At 37.9% G+C, this 27,427-nt stretch overlaps 1 protein-coding gene across 3 annotated transcripts in view; it reads right to left on the bottom strand.

Moving 5' to 3' along the window:
• VPS13A (vacuolar protein sorting 13 homolog A) overlaps positions 1-27,427 on the bottom strand; it is a 277,384-nt gene that overhangs the window by 121,200 nt on the left and 128,757 nt on the right. For all 3 annotated transcript variants that reach the window (XM_040257403.1, XM_040257484.1, XM_040257562.1), the window contains exons 31-34: positions 27,281-27,384; positions 20,581-20,748; positions 19,017-19,321; positions 5,560-5,707 (exon numbers count right to left, since the gene is read on the bottom strand). In XM_040257403.1, the coding sequence (XP_040113337.1) occupies positions 5,560-5,707; positions 19,017-19,321; positions 20,581-20,748; positions 27,281-27,384 (725 nt within the window). The remainder of the gene's footprint in view (positions 1-5,559; positions 5,708-19,016; positions 19,322-20,580; positions 20,749-27,280; positions 27,385-27,427) is intronic.

Below are 27,427 nucleotides of genomic sequence, written 5' to 3'. Positions count from 1 at the left end.
GACAAATATGGAATAATACAAAATAATAAATTCAGAACACTTCATTTAACACCATACACAAAAATAAATTCAAAATGGATTAAAGACTTAAACATAAGCTCAGAAACTATAAAGCTCTTAGAGGAAAACACAGGCAGTACACACTTCAGCATAAATAACAGCAAGATTCTCTTTGTCCCACCTCCTACAATAATGGAAATAAAACAAAAATAAACAAATTGGACTTAAACTTAAAGGCTTTTGCACAGCAAGGGAAACAATAATCAAGATTAAAAGATAACCCTCAAAATGGGAGAAAATAATTGCAAACAAAACTGACAAAGGATTAATCTCCAGAATATACAAGCAGCTTACCCAGGTCAACATCAGGAAAACAAAAAACCCAATCAAAAAATGGGTAGATGAACTAAACAGACATTTCTCCATAGAAGACATTCAAATGGCTAATAATCATACAGAAAGATGCTCAACATCACTCATTATTAGAGATATGCAAGTCAAAACTATAATGAGATATCACCTAACGCCGGTCAGAATGGTCTTCATCAAAAAAATCTACAAACAGTAAGTGTTTGACAGGGTGTGGAGAAAAGGGAATCCTCTTGCACTGCTGGTGGGAATGTAAATTGATACAGCCACTATGGAGAACAGTATGGAAATTCCTTAAAAAAACTAGGAATAGAACTATCTCATAACCCAACAATCCCACTACTGGGCATACACCCTTAGAAAACCATAACTGAAAGCTACCATCATAAAGATAGTATGGTACTGGCACAAAAACAGAAATATAGACCAATGGAACAAGATAGAAAGCCTAGAAATAAACCCATGCACCTATGGGTATCTTATTTTTGACAAAGGAGGAAAGAATATAAAAGGGGGCAAAGACAGACTCTTCAATAAATGGTGCTAGGAAAACAGGACAGCTACATGTAAAAAAATGAAATTAGAACACTTCCTAACACCATACACAAAGATAAACTCAAAATGGATTAAAGACCTAAACCTAAGACCAGAAATTATAAAACTCTTAGAGCAAAATATAGACAGAACACTCAATGACATAAATCAAAGCAAGATCCTCTATGATCCACCCACTGCTGCTGCTGCTGCTGCTGCTAAGTCACTTCAGTCATGTCCGACTCTGTGCGACCCCATAGACGGCAGCCCACCAGGCTCCCCCATCCCTGGGATTCTCCAGGTAAGAACAGTGAAGTGGGTTGCCATTTCCTTCTCCAATGCATGAAAGTGAAAAATGAAAGTAAAGTCGCCCAGTCGTGTGCGACTCTTAGCGACCCCATGGACTGCAGCCTACCAGGCTCCTTCGTCCATGGGATTTTCCAGGCAAGAGTACTGGAGTGGGTTGCCATTGCCTTCTCCGATCCACCCACTAGAGTAATGGAAATAAAAACAAATGTAAACAAGTGGGACCTGATTAAACTTAAAAGCTTTTACACAGCAAAGGAAACTATAAGCAAAGTAAAAGACAACCCTCAGAATGGGAGAAAACAAAAGCAAATGAAACTAACAAAGGATTAGCTTCCAAAATATACAAGCAGCTCACACAACTCAATGCTAGAAAAACAAACAACCCAATCAAAAAGCGGCAGAAAGACCTAAACAGACTTTTCTCAAAGGAAGACATACACACAGCTAACTAGCACATGAAAAGATGCAGAACATCACACATTATTAGAGAAATAAAAATAAAAACTACAATGAGATATCACCTCACATGGGTCAGAACAGCCATCATCAAAAATCTACAAACAATAACTGCTGGAGAGGGTTTGGAGAAAAGGGAATACTCTTGCACTGTAAATGAATACAGTCACTAGGGAAGATGGTATAGAGATTCCTTAAAAAAAACTAGGAACAAAATCACCATATGACCCAGGAATCCCACTCCTAGGCAGGTGGAATCAAAACTGAAAAAGACACATGCATTCCACAATAGCTAGAACATGGACAACCTAGATGTCTATCGACAGATGAACGGATAAAGAAGTTGTGGTACATATACACAATAGAATATTACTCAGCCATAAAAAAGAACACATTTGAGTCAGTTCTAATGAGCTGGATGAATCTAGAACATGTTATACAGAGTGAAGTAAGTCAGAAAGAGAAAGATAAATATCATATTCTAACACACTTATATGGAATGTAGAAAAATGATATTGAACAATTTATTTTCCAAGGCAAACCATTCAATATCATGATAATCCAGGTCTATGCTCTGACAAGGAACATTGAAGAAGCAAAGTTGAACAGTTTTATGAAGACCTACAAGACCTTCTAGAAAGAACATATAAAAAAGATGTCCTTTTCATTATAGGGGACTGGAATGCAAGAGTAGGAAATCAAGACACTTGGAGTAACAGGCAAATTTGGCCTTGGAGTACAGAATGAAACAGGGCAAAGACTAATAGAGTTTTGCCAAGAGAAGGCACTGGTCATAGCAAACACCCTCTTCCAACAACACAAGAGAAGACTCTCTCTACACATGGACATCACCAGATGGCCAACACTGAAATCAGATTGATTATATTCTTTGCAGCCAAAGATGCAGAAGCTCTATACAGTCAGCAAAAACAAGACCAGGAGCTCAATGTGGCTCAGATCATGAACTCCTTATTGCCAAATTCAGACTTAAATTGAAGAAAGTGGGGAAAACCACTAGACCATTCAGGTATGACCTAAATCAAATCCCTTATGATTCTACAGTGGAAGTGAGAAATAAATATAAGGAACTAGATCTGAGAGACAGTGTGCCTGATGAACTACGGATGGAGGTTTGTGACATTGTACAGGAAACAGGGATCAAGACCATCCCAAGAAAAAGAAATGCAAAAAAGCAAAATGGCTGTCTGGGGAGGCCTTACAAATAGCTGTGAAAAGAAGAGGTGAAAAGCAAAGGAGAAAAGGAAAGATATAAGGATCTGAATGCAGAGTTCCGAAGAATAGCTAGGAGAGATAAGAAAGCCCTTCTTAGTGATCAACGGAAAGAAAAGGAGGAAAACAGAATGGGAAAGACTAGACATCTCTTCAAGAAAACTGGAGATACCAAGGGAACATTTCTTGCAAAGATGGGCTCAATAAAGGACAGAAACAGTATGGACCTGACAGAAGCAGACGATATTAAGAAGAGGTGGCAAGAATACACAGAAGAACTGTACAAAAAAGATCTTCACAACCCAGACAATCACGATGGTGTGATCACTCACCTAGAGCCAGACATCCTGGAATGTGAAGTCAAGTGGGCTTTAGGAAGCATCACTACGAACAAAGCTAGTGGAGGTGATGGAATTCCAATTGAGCTATTTCAAATTCTAAAAGATGATGCCGTGAAAGTAGTGCACTCAATATGCAAGCAAATTTGGAAAACTCAGCAGAGGCCACAGGACTGGAAAAGGTCAGTTTTCATTCCGGTCCCAAAGAAAGGCAATGCCAAAGAATGTTCAAACTACCACACAATTGCACTCATCTCACATGCTAGTAAAGTAATGCTCAAAATTCTCCAAGCCAGGCTTCAGCAATATGTGAACCATGAACTTCCAGATGTTCAAGCTGGTTTTAGAAAAGGCAGAGGGACCAGAGAACAAATTACCAACATCTGCTGGATCATCAAAAAATCAAGAGAGTTCCAGAAAAACATCTATTTCTGCTTTATTGAGTATGCCAAAGCCTTTGACTGTGTGGATCACAGTAAATTGTGGAAAATTCTGAAAGAGACAGGAATACCAGACCACCTGACCTGCCTCTTGAGAAACCTGCATGCAGGTCAGGAAGCAACAGTTAGAACTGGACATGGAACAACAGACTGGTTCCAGATAGGAAAAGGAGTACGTCAAGGCTATATATTATCACCCTGCTTATTTAACTTATATGCAGAGTGTATCATGAGAAATGCTTGGCTGGAGGAAGCACAAGCTGGAATCAAGATTCCCGAGAGAAATATCAGTAAGCACAGGTATACAGATGACGCCACCCTTATGGCAGAAAGCGAAGAAGAACTAATGAGCCTCTTGATGAAAGTGAAAGAAGAGAGTGAAAAAGTTGGCTTAAAGCTCAACATTCAGAAAACCAAGATCATGGCATCTGGTCCCATCACTTCATGGGAAATAGATGGGGAAACAGTGGCTGACTTTGTTTTTCTGGGCTCCAAAATCACTGTGGATGGTGAGTACAGCCATGAAATTAAAAGATGCTTACTCCTTGAAAGGAAAGTTATGACCAACCTAGACAGCATACTCAAAAACAGAGACATTACTTTGCCAACAAAGGTCCGTCTAGTCAAGGCTATGGTTTTTCCAGTCGTCTAGTCAAGGCTAGAGGAGGCAATGGCCACCCACTCCAGTACTCTTGCCTGGAAAATCCCACGGATGGAGGAGCCTGGTAGGCTGCAGTCCATGGGGTTGCCAAGAGTCAGACATGACTGAGCGACTTCACTTTCACTTTTCACTTTCATGCATTGTAGAAGGAAATGGCAACCCACTCCAGTGTTCTTGCCTGGAGAATCCCAGGGACGGGGGAGCCTGGTGGGCTGCCGTCTATGGGGTCGCACAGAGTCGGACACGACTGAAGCGACTTAGCAGCAGTCAAAGCTATGGTTTTTCCAGTGGTCATGTATGGATGTGAGAGTTGTACTATAAAGAAAGCTGAGTGCAATAGGATTGATGCTTTTGAACTGTGATGTTGGAGAAGACTCTTGAGAGTCCCTTGGACTGCAAGGAGATCCAACCAGTGCATCCTAAAGGAGATCAGTCCTGGGTGTTCACTGGAAGGACTGATGTTGAAGCTGAAACTCCAATACTTAGGCCACCTGATGCGAAGAGCTGACTCATTGGAAAAGAGCCTGATGCTGGGAAAAATTGAGGGCAGGAGGAAAAGGGGACCACAGAGGATGAGATGGTTGGATTATAATCACCAACTCAATGGACATGAGTTTGGGTATGCTACAGGAGTTGGTGATGGACAGGGAGGCCTGGTGTGCTGCTGTTCATGGGGTCACAAAGAGTTGGACATGAATGAGCAACTGAACTGAACTGAATGGAGAAACAGACATAGAAAATAGACTCATGGACATGGGGAGAGGGGAGAAGAAGGTGAGATGTATGGGAAGAGTAACATGGATCTTACATTACCATATGTAAAATAGAGAAGCCAATGGGAATCTGTTGTATAGCTCAGGAAACTCAGACAGGGGCTCTCTATCAACCTAGAGGGATGGGATTCGAAGGGAATTGGGAGGGAAGTTCAAAAGGGAGGAGATACATGTATACTTATGGGTGATTCATGTTGAGTTTTGACAGAAAACAACAAAATTCTGTAACGTAATTATCCATCAATTAAGAAATAAATAATTTTTTAATGAAAAAGAATCTTTTTATGAAAAAAGATCAACATTCAATGCATTTTAGTTTATACACATGCACTACTATCTCTTTTCTGACCAAGGTATTTTTACATAACTTGTACATACAAAATGACTTATGTCCCCAAACAATAATTTTTAACCAACAGAAGATACATCAATAAGTATTCAAAAGTTACCTCCATGGGCTTTAGCTGAGCATTTACATTGAAACAAGGAACTTCCTGGAACCACTCCCATGATAAATTTCGCTCAACCGTCACCTCAAGATTTAATGGCAATAGTAGATCCAGTACTTCCTGGTATGCATCATTAATATATTGAGTCCTATGAGTAGAAATAAAATTGTTTTGAATAAATTTCATACAGTATCAGAAAAAATTAATCATTTATATATAAATAATAGAAATCAATAATTTTGTGTGTGTGCAGCGGAAAATAGAATCAAATAGTCTTTCCATGTAAAATGAAAGATGTTCTACCGCCCTAGAAACCTAGGTGACTTTTCTCTGAGCTGAAGTTCTCTGTGTTGAAGAAAAAGTAAAACTTTTAAGTAGGATTTTTATAATATATTAAAAAGTTCCAAAAATACACATGTTGGACATAAAACTCTTAAAATGAGAATTTTCTCTACATAAAACATAAAATACATTATACAAGACTTTAATATGAAAACATTTAAATTCACAGATTTACACGTCACATTACTACTACATATCCCCTTACTTGATAAGAACCTAGTTTGCAAATATGAAACTTCTATTTTTGCAGATCAAATACAGTTGAATATGTACAATTTTATATTAAGGTGAACCACATTTGCCTTTCCAATTCCATGTAAGGGTAGGACTGATGCTCAGGAATTATGAAAAGACTAGCTGGTTACCAAATGCCTTTCAACTGACATGAGACCAAAGCAGCCTCCCAATATACTTTCAAATGACAACCTCAAAGTGGTCCTCCTAAATAAAACATCTACACTTTAATTGGTAGCAATCACATGGCGCTGGAATGGTGGCTGCGTGGCACTGGAGCGGTGGTGAGGAGATACCCCCCGTCCAAGGTCAGGAGCTGCGGCTACACTTTGCTAGAGTGGCCATGAGGTGATACCCCACATCCAAGGTCAGAGAAACCCCAGCAAGACGGTAGGCGCTGGAGTGGCAGCTGTGTGGCACTGGAGTGGCTGTGAGGAGATACCCCACGCCCAAGGGCAAAGGAGAAGCCCCCAGAAAACAGTAGGAGAGGCGAATTCATGTTTAGAATCAAACCCCATTCCCACCAGAGACACTCAGAGGGCTCAAACAAATCTTATGCACACCAGGACCCAGGGTCCCCACAGAAACTGAGTCAGAACCGTGTTTGAGCGTCTCCTGTGGAGGTACGGGTCTGCAGTGGACTGCCACAGATTGGGGCTCTGGGTGCAGCAGACTTGGGTACTAAGCCCTCTTAGAGGAGGTCACCATTGACCCCACCATATAGCTGCCAGAACGTGCACAGGACTGGGAAATAGACTCTTGGAGGGTAAAAACAGAACCTTGTGTGCACCAGGACTCAGGAGAAATGAGCAGTGACCCCCACAAGACTGACCCAGACTTGCCCAGAGTGTCCAGGAGCCTCCAGCAGAGGCGTGGGTCGGTGGTGGCCTGCTTCAGGGCTGCGAGCAGTGAGTATAGCAGTACATGCACAGGATCTTCCAGAGGAGGTAACCATTATCTTCATCACCTCCACCATAGTTTGGGCCCAATAAATAACAAGGAGGGAACACAGCTCCACCCATCAGCAGAAAATTGGATTAAAGATTTACTGAGCATCAGAACAAGACCCAGTTTCCCCCTCAGTCAGTCTCTCCCATCAGGAAGCTTCCATAAGCCTCTTAATCTTCTCCATCAGAGGGCAGACAGACTGAAAACCACAATCACAGAACACTAACCAATCTGATTACATGGACCACAGCCTGTCTAACCAAATGAAACTATGAGCCGTGCTGTGTAGGGCCACCCAAGACGGACAGAACATGGTGGAGAGTTCTGACAAAATGTGGTCCACTGGAGAAGGGAAGGGCAAACCACTTCAGTTCTCTTGCCTTGAGAACCCCATGAAAGTATGAAAAGGCAGGAAGATAGGATACTGAAAGGTGATCTCCCCAGGTCAGTAGGTGCCCAATATGCTACTGGAGATCAGTGGAGAACTAACTCTAGAAAGAATGAAGAAAAAAGGAGCTAAAGCAAAAACAGCACACAGTTGTGGACGTGACTGGTGATAGAAGCAAAGTCCGATGCTATAAAGAGTAATATTGTATAGGAACCTGGAACGTTAGGTCCGTGAATCTTGCAAGGCATACCGGAAGTGGTCAAACAGGAGACAGCAAGAGTGACGACTGATATTTTAGGAATCAGACAACTAAAATAGACTGGACTGGGTGAATTTAACTCAGATGACCATTGTATCTACTACAGCGGGCAAGAATTCCATAGAAAAAATGGAGCAGTGTCAGAAAAGGAGAGTCCAAAATGTAGTACCTGGATGAAATATCAAAAATGACAGAATAATCTCTGTTCTTTCCAAAGTAAACCATTCAACATCAAGGTAATCCAACTCTATGCCTGACCAACAATGCTGAAGAAGCTGAAACTGAATGGTTTTATAAAGACCTACAATCTTCTAGAACTAACACCCGAAAAAGATAACCTTTTCATTATAGAGGACTAGAATGCAAAAGTAGGAAGTCAATAAATACCTGGAGTAACAGGCAAATTTGTCCTTGGAGTACAGAATGAAGCAGGGCAAAGGCTAATAGAGTTTTGCCAAGAGAACGCACTGGTCATAGCAAGCACCCTCTTCAAATAACACAAGAAAAGACTCTACACATGGACATCACCAGATGGCCAAGATTGAAATCACATTGATTATATTCTGTGCAGCCAAAGAAGAAGAAGCTCTATACAGTCAGCAAAAACAAGACTGGGAGCTGATTGTGGCTCCAATCATGAACTCCTTATTTCCAAATTGACTTAAATTTTAAAAAGTGGGGAAAACCACTAAACCAGTCAACTTTGACCTAAATCAAAACCCTTATCATTATACAGTGGAAGCGACAAATAGATTCAAGGGATTAGACCTGATAGAGTGCCTGAAGAACTATGGACAGAGGTTTGTGACATTGTACAGGAGGCAGGGATCAAGACCATTCCCAAGAAAAAAAAATAAGTTCAGTTCAGTCACTCAGTTGTGTCCGACTCTTTGTGACCCCATGAATCACAGCACGCCAGGCCTCCCTGTCCATGACCAACTCCCGGAGTTCACTCAGACTCACGTGCATCGAGTCAGTGATGCCATCCAGCCATCTCATCCTCTGTCATCCCCTCCTCCTCCTGCATCAGAGTCGTTTCCAATGAGTCAACTCGTCGCATGAGGTGGCCAAAGTACTGGAGTTTCAGCTTTAGCATCATTCCTTCCAAAGAAATCCCAGGGCTGATCTCCTTCAGAATGGATTGGTTGGATCTCCTTGCAGTCCAAGGGACTCTCAAGAGTCTTCTCCAACACCACAGTTCAAACGCATCAATTCTTCGGGGCTCAGCCTTCATCACAGTCCAACTCTCACAACCATACATGACCACTGGAAAAACCATAACCCTGACTAGACGGACCTTAGTTGGCAAAGTAATGTCTCTATTTTTGAATATGCTATCTAGGTTGGTCATAACTTTTCTTCCAAGGAGTAAGCATCTTTTAATTTCATGGCTGCAGTCACCATCTGCAGTGATTTTGGAGCCCCCCAAAATAAAGTCTGACACTGTTTCCACTGTTTCCCCATCTATTTCCCATGAAGTGATAGGACTGGATGCCATGATCTTCGTTTTCTGAAAATGCAAAATCACAAAATGGCTGTCTCAAGAGGCCTTACAAATAGCTGCAAAAAGAAGAGAAACAAAATGCAAAGGAGAAAAGGAAAGATATACCCATTTGAATGCAGAAAAGAATAGCTAGGAGAGATAAAGCCTTCCTCAGTGATCAGCGCAAAGAAATACAGGAAAACAATAGACTGGGAAAGACTACAGATCTCTTCAAGAAAATTAGAGATACCAAGGGAACATTTCATGCAAAGATGGGCTCAATGAAGGACAGAAATGGTATGGACCTAACAGAAGCAGAAGATATTAAGAAGAGGTAGCAAGAATACACAGAAGAACTACACAACTATACACAAGACCCAGATAATCATGATGGTGTGATCCCTTACCTAGAGCCTGACATCCTGAAATGCGAAGCCAAGTGGGCCTTAGGAAGCATCACTATGAACAAAGCTAGTAGAGGTGATAGAATTCCAGTTGAGCTATTTCAAATCTTAAAAGATGATGCTGTGAAAGTGCTGCACGCAATATGCCAACAGATTTGGAAAACTCAGCAGTGGCCACAGGACTGGAAAAGGTCAGTTTTCATTCCAATCCCAAAGAAAGGCAATGCCAAACAATGTTCAAACTACCACACAATTGCACTGATCTCACACTCTAGTAAAGTAATGCTCAAAATTCTCCAAGCCAGGCTTCAGCAATATGTGAACCACGAACTTCCAGATGTTCAAGCTGGTTTTACAAAAGGCAGAGGAACCAGAGATCAAATTGCCAACATACGTTGGATTATCGAAAAAGCAAGAGAGTTCCAGAAAAATATCTATTTCTACTTTACTGACTATGTCAAAGACTTTGTGTGGATCACCACAAACTGTCTGGAAAATTATTAAAGAGATGGGAATACTAGACCACCGGCCCTACCTCTTGTGAAATCTGTATTTCTCAAGGTCAGGTCAGAAAGCAACAGTTAGAACTGGACATGGAACAACAGACTGGTTCCAAACAGGAAAAGGAGTATGTCAAAGCTGTATATTGTCACCTTGCTTATTTAACTTATATGCAGAGTACATCATGAGAAATGCTGTGCTGGAAGAAGCACAAGCTGGAATCAAGATGCCAGGAGAAATATCAATAACCTCAGATATGCAGATGACACCACCCTTATGGCAGAAAGCAAAGAGGAACTAAAGAGCCTCTTGATGAAAGTGAAAGAGGAGATTGAAAAAGTTGGCTTAAAGCTCAACATTCAGAAAACCAAGATCATGGCATCTGGTCCCATCACTTCATGGCAAATAGATGGGGAATCAGTGGAAACAGTGTCAGACTTTTTTTGGAGGGGCTCCAAAATCACTACAGATGGTGATTGCAGCCATGAAATTAAAAGACGCTTACTCCTTGGAAGGAAAGTTATGGCCAACCTAGACAGCACATTAAAAAGCAGAGACATGACTTTGTCAACAAAGGTCCATCTAGTCAAGGCTACAGTTTTTCCAGTAGTCATGTATGGATGTGAGAGTTGGACTATAAGGAAAGCTGAGTGCTGCAGAATTGATGCTTTTGAATTGTAGTGTTGGAGAACACTCTTGATATTCCATTGGACTTCAAGGAGATCCAACCAGTCTATCCTAAAGAAAATTAGTCCTGAATACTCAGTGGAAGGACTGATGTTGAAGCTGAAACTCCAATACTTTGGCAACCTGATGCGAAGAGCTGACTGATTTAAAAGACCCTGAAGCTGGGAAGATGGAAGGTAGGTTGAGAAGGGGACGACCAAGTATTAGATGGTTGGATGGCATCACCAACTCAATGGACATGAGTTTCAGTAAATTCCGGGAGTTGGTGACAGACAGGGAGGCCTGACATGCTGCAGTCTATGGGGCTGCAAAGAGTCAGACATGACTGAGCGACTGAACCGGTAGCAAATCCCAAATTCTTTACTGGGGAATGAAATTATAACTGTAGAATTTAGATTATCACTTATACAACTGGAGAGATGTTAGAGTCACCAAGGATCTCCTAGAATTCCTAGTAGCTCCCCTGGTGGGTCAGATGGTAAAGAGTCTGCCTGCAATGCAGGAGATCCAGGTTCAAAAGATACCCTGGAGAACGGAATGGCTACCCACTCTAGTATTCTTGCCTGCAGAATTCAATGGACAGAGAGGTCTGGAGGTGTACAGTTCATTGGGTCACAAAGAGTCAGACACAACTGAGCAACTAACAGTTTCACAGGGTAACGTTTTACTTATCATTTACGCATGCTTGCAATCTCCTTTGATCGTACCAAGTAGAGGAATCTAAAAGCTCTAAGGGGATATTACATTTTTAATACAATTTTAAGAGGTGATATTAAAATATTTAACTATATTATAAGTCATTAAGTCAATCTTATATTGTTAAAAAAATATACTGTTTCTAATTCTTCACTATAATAAATAATAATACTTGGATCATTATCTTTGTACATCTCTGAGTAAATTTCTTCTTCTTGACTAATTTCAAGAAATATTAACTGCTGTGTCAAAAGATTGCTTCATCTGGAAAAACTTTTTCTTACCAGTACTACCCAAACTTTGGAAAAGGTCAGTTTTCATTCCAATCCCAAAGAAAGGCAATGCCAAAGAATGCTCAAACTACCACACAACTGCACTCACATCACACACTAATAAGGTAATGCTCAAAATTCTCCAAGCCAGGCTATAGCAATATGTGAACCATGAACTTCCAGATGTTCAAGCTGGTTTTAGAAAAGGCAGAGGAACCAGAGATCAAATTGCCAACATCCGCTGGATCATGGAAAAAGCAAGAGAGTTCCAGACAAACATCTATTTCTGCTTTATTGACTATGCCAAAGCCTTTGACTGTGTGGATCACAAAAAACTGTGGAAAATTTTGCAAGAGATGGGAATACCAGACCACCTAATCTGCCTCTTGAGAAATCTGTATGCAGGTCAGGAGGCAACAGTCAGAACTGGACATGGAACAACAGATTGGTTCTAAATAGGAAAAGGAGCACGTCAAGGCTGTATATTGTTACCTTGCTTATTTAACTTATATGCAGAGTGTATTGTGAGAAATGCTCAGCTGGAGGAAGCACAAAGTTGGAAACAAGATTGCCGGGAGAAATATCAATAACCTTAGATATGACACCAACTTTACGGCAGAAAGTGAAGAAAAATTAAAGAGCTTCTTGATGAAATTGAAAGAAGAGAGTGAAAAAGTTGGCTTAAAGCTCAACATGAGGAAAACTAAGATCATGGCATCTGGTCCCATCACTTCATGGCAAATAGATGGGGAAACAGTGGAAACAGTGTCAGACTTTGTATTTCTGGGCTCCAAAATCACTGCAGATGGTAACTGCAGCCATGAAATTAAAAGACGCTTACTCCTTGGAGGAAAAGTTATGACCAACCTAGACAGCATATGAAAAAGCAGAGACACTACTTTGCCAACGAAGGTCTGTCTAGTCAAGGCTATGGTTTTTCCCATGGTCATGTATGGATGTGAGAGTTGGGCTATAAAGAAAGCTGAGCGCAGAAGAATTGATGCTTTTGAACTTGTTGGAGAAGACTCTTGAGAGTCCCTTGGACTGCAAGGAGATCCAACCAGTCCATTCTAAAGATCAGCCCTGGGATTTCTTTGGGAGCAATGATGCTAAAGCTGAAACTCCAGTACTTTGGCCACCTCGTGCGAAGAGTTGACTCATTGGAAAAGACTCTGATGCTGAGAGGGACTGGGGGCAGGAGGAGAAGGGGATGACAGAGGATCAGATGGCTGGATGGCATCACTGATTTGATACACGTGAGTCTGAGTGAACTCCTGGAGATGGTGATGTACAGGGAGGCCTGGTGTGCTGCGATTCATGGGGTTGTAAAGATTCTGACACGACTGAGAGACTGAACTGAACTGAACTGAACTGAAGATCTGTCAAATTTAATAGGGAAACAATACTATTTTATTGTATTAATTTTCATTCCCTTGATTTTTAATGAAGTTGAACATTTCTATTAGCTAGGTACCAGCTATTATTGTTCCTGAAAAGAATCATTTAGTCTTGTTCTTTACTAAGTTTTCAAATTATCATTTTTCTTACTGTCTTAAAATATGTAATGATTTTCATTGTTTATTAAAGATGTTGCTAATTATCCTATATGCTAGCTTTTGGTTTTGGTAATTAATATTCTGAAACTTATATTTTGAACAGTCAAAGCCAATTGATATTCTTCCCTTATCATTTTCCTTCCGTTTTCAGTGCTCAATTTATCAAGTTTTTCTCTACCATATAACTGGTACTTATGTGTTATTTGTCCTTAGTTTTTTAAGATCATTATTGAGATAATTCATATACTATTAACATATGATTCACTCCATTTTAGTTTTTTTATTACTGGCATTATGCTCTGGGGACATTTTAAATAGCAAAATTACCAAGGAAAATACTCTAAATGCCAAAAAAAAAAAAAGGCACAAAAAAAGGAACACATGTCTACAGCAGAAGAGCTTACAAAAGACAGCAGGGTATTCTTTAACATCTCAGCTGGGAACACAGGCCTTGGGAGACTCAAGCGTCTTGCAGCTAGCTCTGTGCATGCCCAAAAATGAATGTGAAAGTGACATGAATACTGATTTGGGGGTTATATGTAAGTTTCAGCAAGCAGAAACACTCACAAATGTGGAATGTGTGAATAATGAGCTTGACTGTTATATATGAATAATGGCAATATTATTACACACGCACCCACACAGTCAGCTGGTGAGTTTTATACTATTTCACTATCTTAATTATTGTAGTGTTATAATATATTTTAGTGGTATTTAATGAAATTTAATATTTTAGTAGTACTTCGAAGGTTGTTATAATTCTTCCATGCTCTATCTCAATTCTTTCTTTCAAAAAAATCTTTGCTACATCCTTCCCCCATTTATATTTCCAGAAAAACTTTACAATAATTCTGAAAGACTTTAAAAGAACTGTTGTGATTTTTTATTGAGTGCATTAAATATACAAAATTAATTTATAAGAAACTGACACCTTTATTAATACTAGATGTAGGAAAATATTCTCTCTATAATTATTTAAGATTTCTTATAGGAAAATATTCTCTCTATAATTATTTAAGATTTCTTACTGGCCCTTAGTTAAATTTTACAACTTTCCTTATAGAAGTATTATATATATCTTTTAAAAATTTTATATTGCAATTAACATCTTTGCAATAAAGTTATCTCAGGGAAAATGGTTTACTCTACAAACAAGTAATTCTATTTCAAGGAATTCATCTGAAGGAAACATTACCCTAAAGAAATGAGCAGAAAATCATGTAAGTATTGATAAAGAAATCAATCAGCATTATAATGCTATTTAAAACAATAAAAATAAATCAACTTAAGTTTTTATCAACAGGAACATAGATTTTTTTAAAAATTATAGATTAAAATATTTAGAAAAAATAAAAAAATTGCACTCAAAATGGGGCTTCCTATGCGGCTCAGTGATAAAGAATCTACCTGCCAATGCAGCAGACTCAGGAGATGTGGGTTCAGTCCCTGGGTTGGGATGATCCCCTGGAGGAGGAAATGGTAAGCCACGCCAGTTTTCTTGCCTGGAAAATATCATGGATAGAGGAGCTTGGCGGGCTACAGTCCACAGGGTCACAAAGAGTCAGATACAACTGAAGTAACTTAGTACGCACACACAATTTATTCATCCCCTGTAACAACTGCTCACTATGATACTTCATGTTCCTAGCACAGTGCCTGGGATATATTACATGCTTAATAAATACCCAAATATTTAACTGATGGAAATTTGTCCTTCCATTTAAGATAAAATAACATGAACTAGATTTACCCTCCTGCCTGAAAGAATTCCTCTCTCTCTCCCCCTGCAACAAAGACACACATACAAAATATATTAACAAATGATTTTCAAGACACAGGACATCAGGCAATGGGCAGTGATTACTGAGAAACAAGAAAAAAATGAGAATCCCATGACTACCCCAACTTCAATTGTTTTGAGATAATTCAAAGGTCATGAAAAAGCAAGGGGGTAGATAAGCCAAGAAATAACCAATAAAAGTCCATGAGTTAAGAAAAGAGCTGAATCCAGGGAAATCAAGGCAGGTAGAGATCATATGGTAAAATGCCACAGAGGACAGGGCTACAGAGAAAAATCCCAAAATGTCAGCACTAAATGCATATACAAGAAAAGAAATGTTCAAACCAGTCATCTGAATCACCACCTAGAGAAAATTAGAACAAGAGAAAAATTAAAATCAAAGGAAGCAGAAGGAATAATAAATATCAAAGCAGGTATCAATGAAAGAGAAAACAGAAGAGAGAAATCCAAAAGCTGGTGCTTTAAAAGCAATAAAAAAATTTTTTTTAATTTAAAAAAATAAAGTACTTTAAAAAGAAAAATTAAAAAAAAATAAATATGCTCAAGTTCAAAGGGCAAAAATAAATAAATAAATAAAAGCAATAAAACTGAATGTTCAAGAATGGATAACCAGGGAATGGCCAAGATGGAGAATAGAAAGATTGGAAGATCACCTCCTCTTAGTGGCACACCAAACTCACAACTATTTACGGAGCAGCTCTCAATGAGATGACCTGAAGACTAGCAGAAAATCTCTTCAAAACTAAAGATATAAAAAGGATCAAGACAGGTGGAAGGAAGGTAGACACAGTGCAGCAAAGAACCATACCCCCAGGTAGGCCACAAATGGAAAAAGGATCATTGTAATTGCAGAAGTTCTCCCCAAGGAACTAGGGGTACAACCCTCATCAGGCTGCCCAATCTAGAGTCCCCAGAATGAGTGGCTTTGAAGACCAGTGGGGCATACTTTTGGAGAGTCCGAGAGCAGTTGCAAACAGACTCTACTCTTAAAGGGCACAGACTCTCACATGATCTAAGACCAAGGGAAGAAGCAGTAATTTAAAAGGAGCCTGGGTGAGATCAACTTGCTATTAGAGAGCCTCTCAGAGAAGCAGGAATCTTCTGGGACTCACACTGGGGACAGAGACACTGACAGAGCCATTTTGGGGCCCTTATTCAAACACAAGGACAATGCTCTAGGAGGCACCATTTTGAAATCCTCTCTCTAGGTCATAACACTGGGACCTGGCCTAACTCACCAGTTATTAGGTACCAGTCCTGGGACATCCCACATCAAGCAGCTAGCTGAATGTGGGCACAGCTCCACCTACCCACAACAGGCCAACTCCTATAGGATCCCCTGAGCTCCTAGCTGGCCCAGGAACCAGCTCTGCCACCAGTGGCCCAACACCAACTCTGGAACCCTTGAGCTCTTCAACCATCCAAATAACTGACCTTGACCCTCTCAACTCTGGAACACCCCAAAAATTGCAGCCAGCTTTGTCAGGAACTAGCCTTGCTCAGCAATTCCACCTCTGAGTATTTACCCAAACAAAATGAAAACAGTAATTTGAAAGATATACATACCCCTCAGTTCACTGCATTATTTACAACAGTTAAGAAATGGAAACAATCTAAATGTTCATCAGTAGGTAAATGGATAGAGAAGATGTGGTGTGCGCACGTGTGTGTGTGTGTGTATATACACACATGTACACAACGAAATATTACTCAACCATTATAAAAAGAAGGAAATCTTGTCATCTGTGACAACACGGTGTCCAAGATGATATTAAATCATACAGAGAAAGATAAATACCACATGATTTCACTTATACATAGAATTTAAAGAACAAAAGAAATGAACAAACATAACAAAAAAGAGTCACTGATATAGAGAACAAACAGGTGCTTGCTAGAGAGGAGAGATGGGGGAGGAGAGAAATAAGTGGAAGAGACACAAACTTTCAGTTACAAAATAAATAAGTCATGAGTACAGTGTGGAGAATATAGTCAATAATTATGTAATATCTTTGTATGGTCACAGATGCTAACTAGAGATGGAACATGGTTATCTTTTTGAAATGTACAGAAATACTGAATCACTATGTTGTGTAACAGAAACTAACATAGTTCTGTAGGTCCGTTATACCTCAAACAAACTCATAAAAAAAGGAGTTAAAATCTGTGGTTATCAGAATCAAGGGATAGGAGAAGGGCAATCTGGATGAAGATAGTCAGAGGGCACAAACTACCAGTTTTAAGATACATAAGTACTACAGATATAATGTTCAACATGATAAATTATTCACTGTTGTATGTTACATAGGGAAATTGTTAACAGAGTAAATCCTAAGCGCTCTCATCACAAGAAAAAATATTTTCTATTCCTTTACTTTTGTCTCTACATAAGATGATGGCTATTTACTAAACTTATGTTGTAATCATTTCATGATGTATGTAAGTCAAATCATTATGTTGTATACCTTAAACTTATACAGTGCTATATATCAATAAAACTGGAAGTGAAACAATAACGGATACCATTTATTCCACAGGAAAAAAAAAAGCAATAAAACTGATATACTTCTAGCCAGAATGATTAATAAAAAAGTATAAATTATAAATATCAAGAATAAGGGAGGTAATATCAATATAGGTGTTAATGAATAAGAGAATATTATTAACTTTATGTCATAAAACTCTACAATGTAGATGAAAGACATGTTTCTTAAAAATATTAACAATCACTCATAAAATAATTCATATAGCACCAAGCTTACTGAACAAATGGAAATTATAGTTACAAATCTTCTACAAGCAAATCCCAGCCCCAGTGGCTTCACTGGTGAATTCCACCAAATATTTAAGGAAGAATTATAACTGTACTCAAAATATCACAAGCATATACACATCAAACTTATCAAACTCTATACTTTTTAAAATACTCAATTTATTATATACTAATTACATCTTAAATAAGGCTGTTTTTAAAATGTTCAGTTGATGGAAAGTCGCAGGAGGGACACAGACATGCCAGGAGCCAAAGAGAAGCAGCAAAAATAAAAGGAAAACAATAAATAGAATGAGATTAAAGAAAGTACAGAAAGAAAAGAACAAGTGAGAGGTTTAAATAGAAATGAATCCCAGTTGTAAAAGGAACATGGTATTAAATCTAGAATGTGTGATTAGAGATACCACAGTAAAAGTTTTGGAACTATCTGGATATTCACTTAATTTCCCTAATTATTAGTCCTACGCAGAGTGAATATATAAGATTGTACTCTACTTTGTGTGGATATGTATGTGTGTGTTTAATTAGCATATCAGAACCACAGCACAAAGCTGATAGAGTACTTTGGGCATGCTGTATTTCCAGAGAATTAATATATTAGAAATTCTCCTATTTCTTCCATAACCTTCTAATTTTTGAAGAACTGCCAATACGTACAAATATACTTCCTCAGATAACAAATTTTATAGCATGTCTAAGTATCTAATATTTTCCAAGTATTTATTTATATAATCACTAATTTTTTATTTTTTATTGGAATATAATTGATTTACAACATTTACTTTCTGGTGTACAACAATGTGAATCAGCCATAAGTAGACATATGCCCCCATTTCTCTGGAGTCTCCCTCTTCCCCCCATTTTAACCCCCTAGGTCATTACAGAGCACTGAGCTGAGCTTCCTGTATTTTCTAGGTTTTTAAAAAATAGAAAACAATAATTGATTTTACCAAAAAATACTTGAGGAAGGGAAAACAAACCCCACAAAATTAAGTATAGTTATAATAAAATTAAATTCAATTCTAAAAAGAAAACTCAAGATACCAAAGCCTTTAATAGAAAAAAATTAGAAAAAGACTGCATTCTACATAAATATACTTGTGAAAAGCTTACCTGTATAGTCGCATTTCACTTAGCTTTATCGTTATCAAATCAATAATGGGTGGGGGGTTGGTCGGACTCTTTGTTATTACATGGAATGTATTTTTCATTGTAATTAGTCCAAAATCAGCAACAAAAACATTTTCAGAAACTGGAGACTGTGGGATAACCACAACAGGGGCTTTGATGTGAACATCCAATGCCATTCTAGAACTCCTTTGTGCCAGTTCTTTTACGCCAGTAGCAGCCATTTCTGCTGCCTGAACAGTTGCCTCAGCTAAGGCTTGTTTACCTGCTTGAAAATTATCTATAAAAGCCTATAAAGAAAACAGAATTATATTGTTAAAGCTACCATTAATGAAAAAAATTATTAAATATATCACTATTTATGATTTTACCTCCATAAGTAAAACTTTCTCTTGGTACAACTAAGCAACCATTTATTCAAAGTCTGTCTACATTAAACCTTAATCTTCTGCAACAGAAGTTGGGAAACAAAAAGATACAGATACAGAAACACAGTAAAACAATAAAAACCTAGTCCCTGGAACAAAGCACCGTGGGGATATTGCAATGTTTCACTAGTATCTATTTCTCTTTTTAATCTCACTTTCCTAAGGGCTAAACAATCATATTTCCCTATAAAACCTCAATGCACAGAGAGCTTATTACATTTGTAAGGTAAAACAGTAATAAAAATGTTTGTCAAGAAAAACTGCATGATAACCTCAGTTAAAAAGATCACAGAGACAACAACATTATTTATTTAGAATCAAGAGCTGACTCATTTGAAAAGACCCTGATGCCGGGAAAGATTGAGGGCAGGAGGAGAAGGGGACAACAGAGGATGAGATGGCTGGATGGCATCACCAACTCGATGGGCATGGATTTTGGTGGATTCTGGGAGCTGGTGATGGACAGGGAGGCCTGGCGTGCTGCAGTTCACGGGGTTGCAAAGAGTTGGACATGACTGATTGACTGAACTGATTATCTAGTTTATACCATAATTTAGTTAAAGGAATGAATAGTGAAGTCAGAGACAGGCATGACACTCACAGGAAAAACATATCGGCTGCCAGCTAAAGAAAAACAAACTATGAAAGGCAGAAATAGAGTTTATATACCTTAGGGAAATGTCATCGGGATTAAATCTAAATCCCACAAAGCCCCAGATATTCATAGAATACAATAGAAAATGTAATTTTCCTAATGATTATCTGAAACCAAACCGGACTTCAATTGTATATTTAGCACTTTTAGTAAGAGCTGAAAGGTAAAATACTTAAACGAATTATGTATAAAATAAAGAATTAAATATATATAACATATACAAAATGTACATATATACATATATTTAATGTCTATAAAATACATATTTCAATTAACTAGAACATTCCCATGTGAAAAATGACACTATATAAATGACTACACATTTCAGTCATGATAAATGGTACCCGGAATATTTTTTAAAAGCAGGGGGAAATAATCAAGCAAGGAATTCCTTATCTATGCTTGAGAAACAGCAAACACTTTCCAACTAGTAGGCAAAAATAAATTAAAAAATTAACATACTTACCAATATAGAATACAGAAATTTTTTGACAAGAACTACTTCAATGCAACCAACAGTTAAATTAACTTGCATATCAACTACATTCATATCTGTGTATGCAGAACCAGCAGTTGCACCCATATAAGAAACCATTTTGAAGCTGAAAACTTCTTTACCGGTAATATAAACAGCCTTAAAGAGAGAAAATTTCAATCGTCAAAATCCACTTTGGATAGAATGTCTTCAGGGCAAAAATAAAAACAAAGCATACACACATATTTGGAAAATCTTCAAAACAGTCAAGCCAAGTTTAAATAAGACAACAATTCTAACGTCCTTACTAGAATGTATACAAGATTATTCAAAACAGAAGTGGCAGTTCCCTTTCGGGATGAAATCAATTTGGTAGGTTTGGCACAAGATTTTTTTAGTGGGAAAAACAGGAAAAAAAAAAAATCACAATACATCTTTTTATATACTGAGAATTGAGAACTGCCATATAAATGTATTTCTCATTCACTGTCAAAACTTATAATCTATTTTCTTGATCTGAGGTATGTGAATAGATTTTCCAGATCCTTCAAAGGAGTCTTCTCCTATCACAAAACTTCTGTTCCTTATTAGTTTGTTGAGTCATCTCAACTGCCAAATAAGAATTATGTACAGCAGTATGACATCTCAAGCTCCTCAATAAATTAAAAGTGGTTGTAGATATTAGCAGATGTGGAATGACAGAAATATTTTGAAAGATAAACAGAGTACTCACTAACTTAATTTTTAACTACTTTATAGTTTTCTTGACCCTCCTTAATGCTAGAAGCAGAGCAGAGGGCTGAAGAACCATAAGTAAACAAATTCCAACCATGAAACAAAAAAACCTTAGGAATCAGAGATAGTTGACTAAAGGTTGAGGTGTAAGATGAGACTCTACTGAAGTCTATCAGTATTCTGCTTCTGCCTAGGATACAGAATGCTGAAGAGAGGTCATTGCAAACCTTAAGGAGGAGAAAAACAAAAACAGACAAAATATAAAATTTTTAACTTTTCTTAAAGAAAGAAAGAGCAGTCACTCAGTCGTGTCCAACTCTTTGCGACCCAAGGGACTGTAGCCCACCAGGCTCCTCCGTCCATGGAATCTCCCAGTCAAGAATACTGGAGTGGGTTACCATTTCCTTCTCCAGGGGATCTTCCCAACCTATGGACTGAACCTGGGTCTCCCGCATTGTAAGCAGACACTTTACCCAGTAAGCCACCAGGGAAGCCTCTTAACTTTTCTTAAAAGCATTAGAAATCTGAGGCTACAAGCCAACCAAGCAGCCTGAAATCTAAAGAAAAAATAAGGTACCTTCAAGAAAGACACACTCTAAAGCACCAGCTCACCTAGGATAAGGGGCAGGAGAAAAGAGATGCCATATACACTAGGTAAGAAGAACTGAGATAAAATGGTAAAGGTTGACTATGAACTAATAATGGTAGACACAGAATCCCTGGGAGTCACAGACACAGAAGAGCTCACACTCAGTTTTAAGCATTTCATTGTGCACTTTATGTTGGGAGTTCCTAAGTGACTAGCGTCACAGTGGAATAACAGAGGAAGATTTCCCTGCTACAATCCTCAAAGAAAGGAGAAGCCTCCTCCCTGGAAAAGGCCCAAAGTACCATCAGGATTATTGCCTCGAACAGAAGCCTTAAGAAATGATGGGAAAGGCAGTAACCCTGTTGCCCTCAGCTCTCCATTAACGTGATTTAACTCCCCATGCTAATACGTTAGCAGAAAAAGAAGGCACGCTCACTTTGAGACATAAATACTGTTCACTTCCATCTCTATTACCCTATACATGATGTCTGACAGTCAATCATTATCTACAAAACACCCCAAAAAGAATGAAAAAAAAAAGAATGAAAAAAAAAAGAATGACAAAGCAATCAAGAGAACCAGACTTGCCTATAACATAGATGTTGAAACATTCAGCCAATGGATTTTTCATTATTATTAATAAGGCAAGTGCTTTGAGTGGAAAATGTGGAAAATATGAATGAACAGATTAAAGAATGTGAGCCGAGAAATGGAAAACAGAAAAAAAGGTAAACATTAAAGATTAAAAAACAGGGAAGCAGATGAAGAATACTTTCAGTGGGTTTATCACTATATTCAATGGAGTCAAGGACACAATGAGTGAACTTAAAAACAGGTCAACAGAAATTATACAAATGAAACATAATGAGAAAAGAATGGGAAAAGAACAGAGGATCTAAAGGTCATGGGATGACCTCTAACAAGAATCTAAAAGTAATTTTTGGAACCCAAGAGGAAGAATAGGGATGAGATGGAGGAGGAAAGGGAGGTGAGGGAGGAGGGAGACGGAGGTAGGAAGAATTACCTCAAAAGACAGAAAAATTTTTGAGAGAGAGATCCAAAAAGCACAGAAAACTTCAAACAGGACAAATATGAAAAAAATATATATATATATATGTATATATATATAGACACAATATACACAAATCCAGAAAGGCACTCAGATAAAGACAAGAAATTACGTACACCTAGCAAAAGTATCACTCAGATAATGAAGGTGAAATAAAAGTGCTTTTTTTCCCTAGTTCCTGCCAGAAGATGAGATAAATCATAACTAGCAGAGGTGAATGATAAGAAATCATGAACTTCTTCAGGTGGAAATAAAAATAACAGAATTTTGAAGCTACATGAAAAAATTAATTCCAGAAATGGTTAGAATAAAAGTAAGAATGTATATGTTTTGTAAAAAATTAATTTCTCTAAAAGAAAACTAAACCTGAATCAGTACATATACATTGCAAACTTTCAGCATACACAAAAGTAAAACATATTACAATAACACTGTGAAAGGCAACAAAAGTAGGAACTGACAGTACAGTGTTGCTAGGATACACTACATAAGCAGTAAAATATTATCAGAAGGTAGACTATAATATCCCTAATACGATTAAATTAATCAGTGAAAAGCAGAATAACTTCCGTAAGTCACATGAGTGAGTCCAACAGAAGAGAAGAAATTTTCATAAAACAGTGTTTAGTGCAGAGATTGTGGCCTAGGAGACAACAGGCATAGATAAGGGGTAAATAAAAAGATCACACTAAAAGATGGGTATTTTAAGTAAAAAAACTGTATTTTGAAACATAAGGTCCCCTCATTTTTCATCCAACTGGCTCCCTGAATTTACACTGTCAGGCCTATACTTATAGTACTTTTCTAAAAAGAAAATGACTGGCCTGAGAGAAAAAGAAAACAAACAAACAAAAAACTCTAAAGATACTCAAGTTTTGAGGCTATAAAATCACTTGCATTACTGCCTACAATCTGCCATGATGCTCACTTGTCCAAAGTCCTGCCTACACAAAGCTTCCAATCAGCTCTGAATATTTAGGCAAAATTACCAAGTCCTTCTAAGAGAAAGAAAGTGAAACTGTCATCAGGATCAGCAGCAGCAGTTTGAACATTCATACTAGGCCAGAAAATATAGAATAACATGCTTAAAATCATCTAGAAAAGAAAATGCAAGCTAAAGAATCAAAATCCAGTCACAGTACTCTGCAAATATAAATGTAATGCAACATATAAATGTTTGTGGAGTATTATTCTTACAACTATGAGCCCTGCCTAAGAAATCTACTCGGGGATAAACTTATGAGTAGCCAAAATTTTGGAGATGTCAGCAGAAAGACTGGTGAAGACTCCCATTTAATAAAGAAGAAATTTTTTTGAATATTCTGAATCAGAGTATTACCATTTTGCAACCCTTAATGAAATGATGGTTTTTAACATTACAAAGACAGCAAGAAACTATGTGTATCATTTGAAGATAGTCAGCACAATCTATGAAGTATTCTTGTCTCCCCAAGCCCTGCAAAACAAACAAAACGAAACAAACTCCCTGAATCTCACTGATGAAATTTAACTTATCAATTTTATTTTCTTGGGCTCCAAAATCAATGCAGATGTTGATTGCAGCCATGAAATGAACGACACTTGCTCCTTGGAAGAAAAGCAATGACCAACCTAGACAGAGTATTAAAAAGCAGAGACATCACTCTGCTGACAAAGGTCCGTACAGTCAAAGCCATGGTTTTTCCAGTGGCCACGTATGGATGTGAGAGTTGGACCATAAAGAAGGCTGAGCACCGAAGAATTAATGCTCTTGAACTGTGGTGCTGGAAAAGATTATTCAGAGTCCCTTGGACAGCAAGGAGATCAAACCAGTCAATCCTAAAGGAAATCAAGCCTGAATATTTATTGGAAGGACTGATGCTCCAATATTCTGGCCACCTGAAGCAAAGAGCCAATTCACTGGAAAAGAAACCGATGCTGGGATTGAAGGTAGAGGGGAAGGGAATGACAGAGGATGAGATGCTTGAATAGTATCAACTAAATTGACATGAGTATGAGCAAACTCCAGGCAGGGAAGTCTGGCACGCTGCAGTCCATGGGGTCACACAGAATAGAACATGACTTAGCAACTGAACAATAACTGTACATGGTAAGAAAAGGATATCTATTTAAATAAATGATGCTAGGAAAAAAGAAGCCAATGTTAAAAAAAGTGGAACTGGATTCCAGCCTCAATCATATTAAAACAAAATCAGTTTCAAGTAGGATGAAAGATGTAAGTGAAAGGCAAAATCATATAACTTTTAGAAGGTGATGTAGGGGAATACCTTTATGAATTCAGAGAACAGATTGATTTAGAAAACGTAAAACTCTCAAACCAAAAAGGGATAAAATTCAACTTCATTAAAATTAACAACTTTTGTTTCTCTAAAGATATCATAACCAACCTGGGAGTAACAATTTGAAACAAAAATAAACTAAGCAAGGAATAATATAAACATATAAAATGATTTCCTACAAATCAAAGAGGAAAAAAATTAACATTCCTTCCCCCAAAATTGGTAAATCAAATCAGAGGTCAGCAAACTACCAACAGCAGAATTAGGTAAGAATGATTTTCATATCTTTAAGTAGTCAAAAATAATCTAAATAATAGTAATATTTTGTGACACATGCAAGTTATATGAAATTTTTATTTTATATCCATAAAATAAAATTTTATTGGAACACAATCAAATCATTCATTTACACATTACCTATGGCTACTTTCACATTACAATAGCAGAGCTGAATAGTTTTAACAAAAACTGCATGGCCCACAAAGCCTAAAAGACTTAAAATCTGGCTATTTACAGAAAGTTTGCTGGCACCTGGGTTTAAAAGACATTTCATAGAAAAGTAAGTATAGTCTATAAATATATGAAAAATATGCAACTTGATTACCGGTAAGAAAAATACACACTGAAAACACCATATTATATACTCCAGATCTTCAAAAAACTTAACACAACAGTTTCGAGCACTGGCATTGAAATAAAATACCAGATCTCTCTTCAACTGCTCCTGGGAGTACACAACTCTCTGGAAATGCTTACATGAGATATGTCCAAGAATATACCAGGAGACACGTACAAGACTAGTTACAGAAGCAATGCTGATAAAACTAACAGAAACCAAATATCAATAGAACAATGAATAAACATGGATATACACTGGAATCAAAGTTAACAAAAAAAGAAAGGAAAATGGGGGTAAGACAAGAAGATACAAGTGAGAAACTTCATTTTGTAGCTTTTTCTAAGTTGGATTTTAACCTTAAATATGCATTAAAAATAAAATTATAGAGGGAAAAAAGTACAGGTCTTTTGGATCATCAAAAAAGCAAGCGAGTTCCAGAAAAACATCTATTTCTGCTTTATTGACTATGCCAAAGCCTTTGACTGTGTGGATCACAATCAACTGTGGAAAATTCTTCAAGAGATGGGAATACCAGACCACCTGACCTGCCTCTTGAGAAATCTGTATGCAGGTCAGGAAGCAACAGTTAGAACAGGACATGGAACAACAGACTGGTTCCAAATAGGAAAAGGAGTACGTCAAGGCTGTATATTGTCACCCTGGTTATTTAACTTCTATGCAGAGTACATCATGAGAAACGTTGGGCTGGAAGAAGCACAGGCTGGAATCAAGATTGCCGGGAGAAATATCAATAACCTCAGATATACAGATGACACCACCCTTATGGCAAAAAGTGTAGAGGAACTCAAAAGCCTCTTGATGAAAGTGAAAGAGCAGAGTGAAAAAGTTGGCTTAAAGCTCAACATTCAGAAAACGAAGATCATGACATCTGGTCCCATCACTTCATGGGAAATAGATGAGGAAACAGTCGAAATAGTGACAGACTTTATTTTGGGGTGCTCCAAAATCACTGCAGATGATGACTGCAGCCATGAAATTAAAAGACGCTTACTCCTTGGAAGGAAAGTTATGACCAACCTGGACAGCATATTAAAAACTAGAGACATTACTTTGCCAACATAGGTCTGTCTAGTCAAGGCTATGGTTTTTCCCGTGGTCATGTATGGATGTGAAAGTTGGACTATAAAGAGAGCTGAGCGCAGAAGAATTGATGCTTTTGAACTGTGGTGCTGGAGAAGACTCTTGAGAGTCCCAAAACTCTCAAATCATCTAATATAAAGAACTATATATTTAAGATTAGTCATAAGTTCAGTTCAGTAGCTCAGTCGTGTCCAACTCTTTGTGACCCCATGAACCACAACACGCCAGGCCTCCCTGTCCATCACCAGTTCCTGGAGTTGACATATATATAATGTTAATTAATAGAAACAAGTTCATACCTTTTTGTATACAGCTGTTATGTCAGAGTCCAGGACAATTATATTCCTTAGCTTTGCATTTGTTTCAGTCACTGATGGCCTCATAATGATTTCACAATCAAGCCCTAAGGGGGAAAAAGAATCATTCAATTCTTTTTCTTTCATTTA

This window comes from Oryx dammah, unplaced genomic scaffold, assembly GCF_014754425.2.
Source record: "Oryx dammah isolate SB20612 unplaced genomic scaffold, SCBI_Odam_1.1 HiC_scaffold_1, whole genome shotgun sequence".
Classification (NCBI taxonomy): Eukaryota; Metazoa; Chordata; class Mammalia; order Artiodactyla; family Bovidae; genus Oryx; species Oryx dammah.
This window is presented reverse-complemented; position numbering and strand designations above follow the sequence as displayed.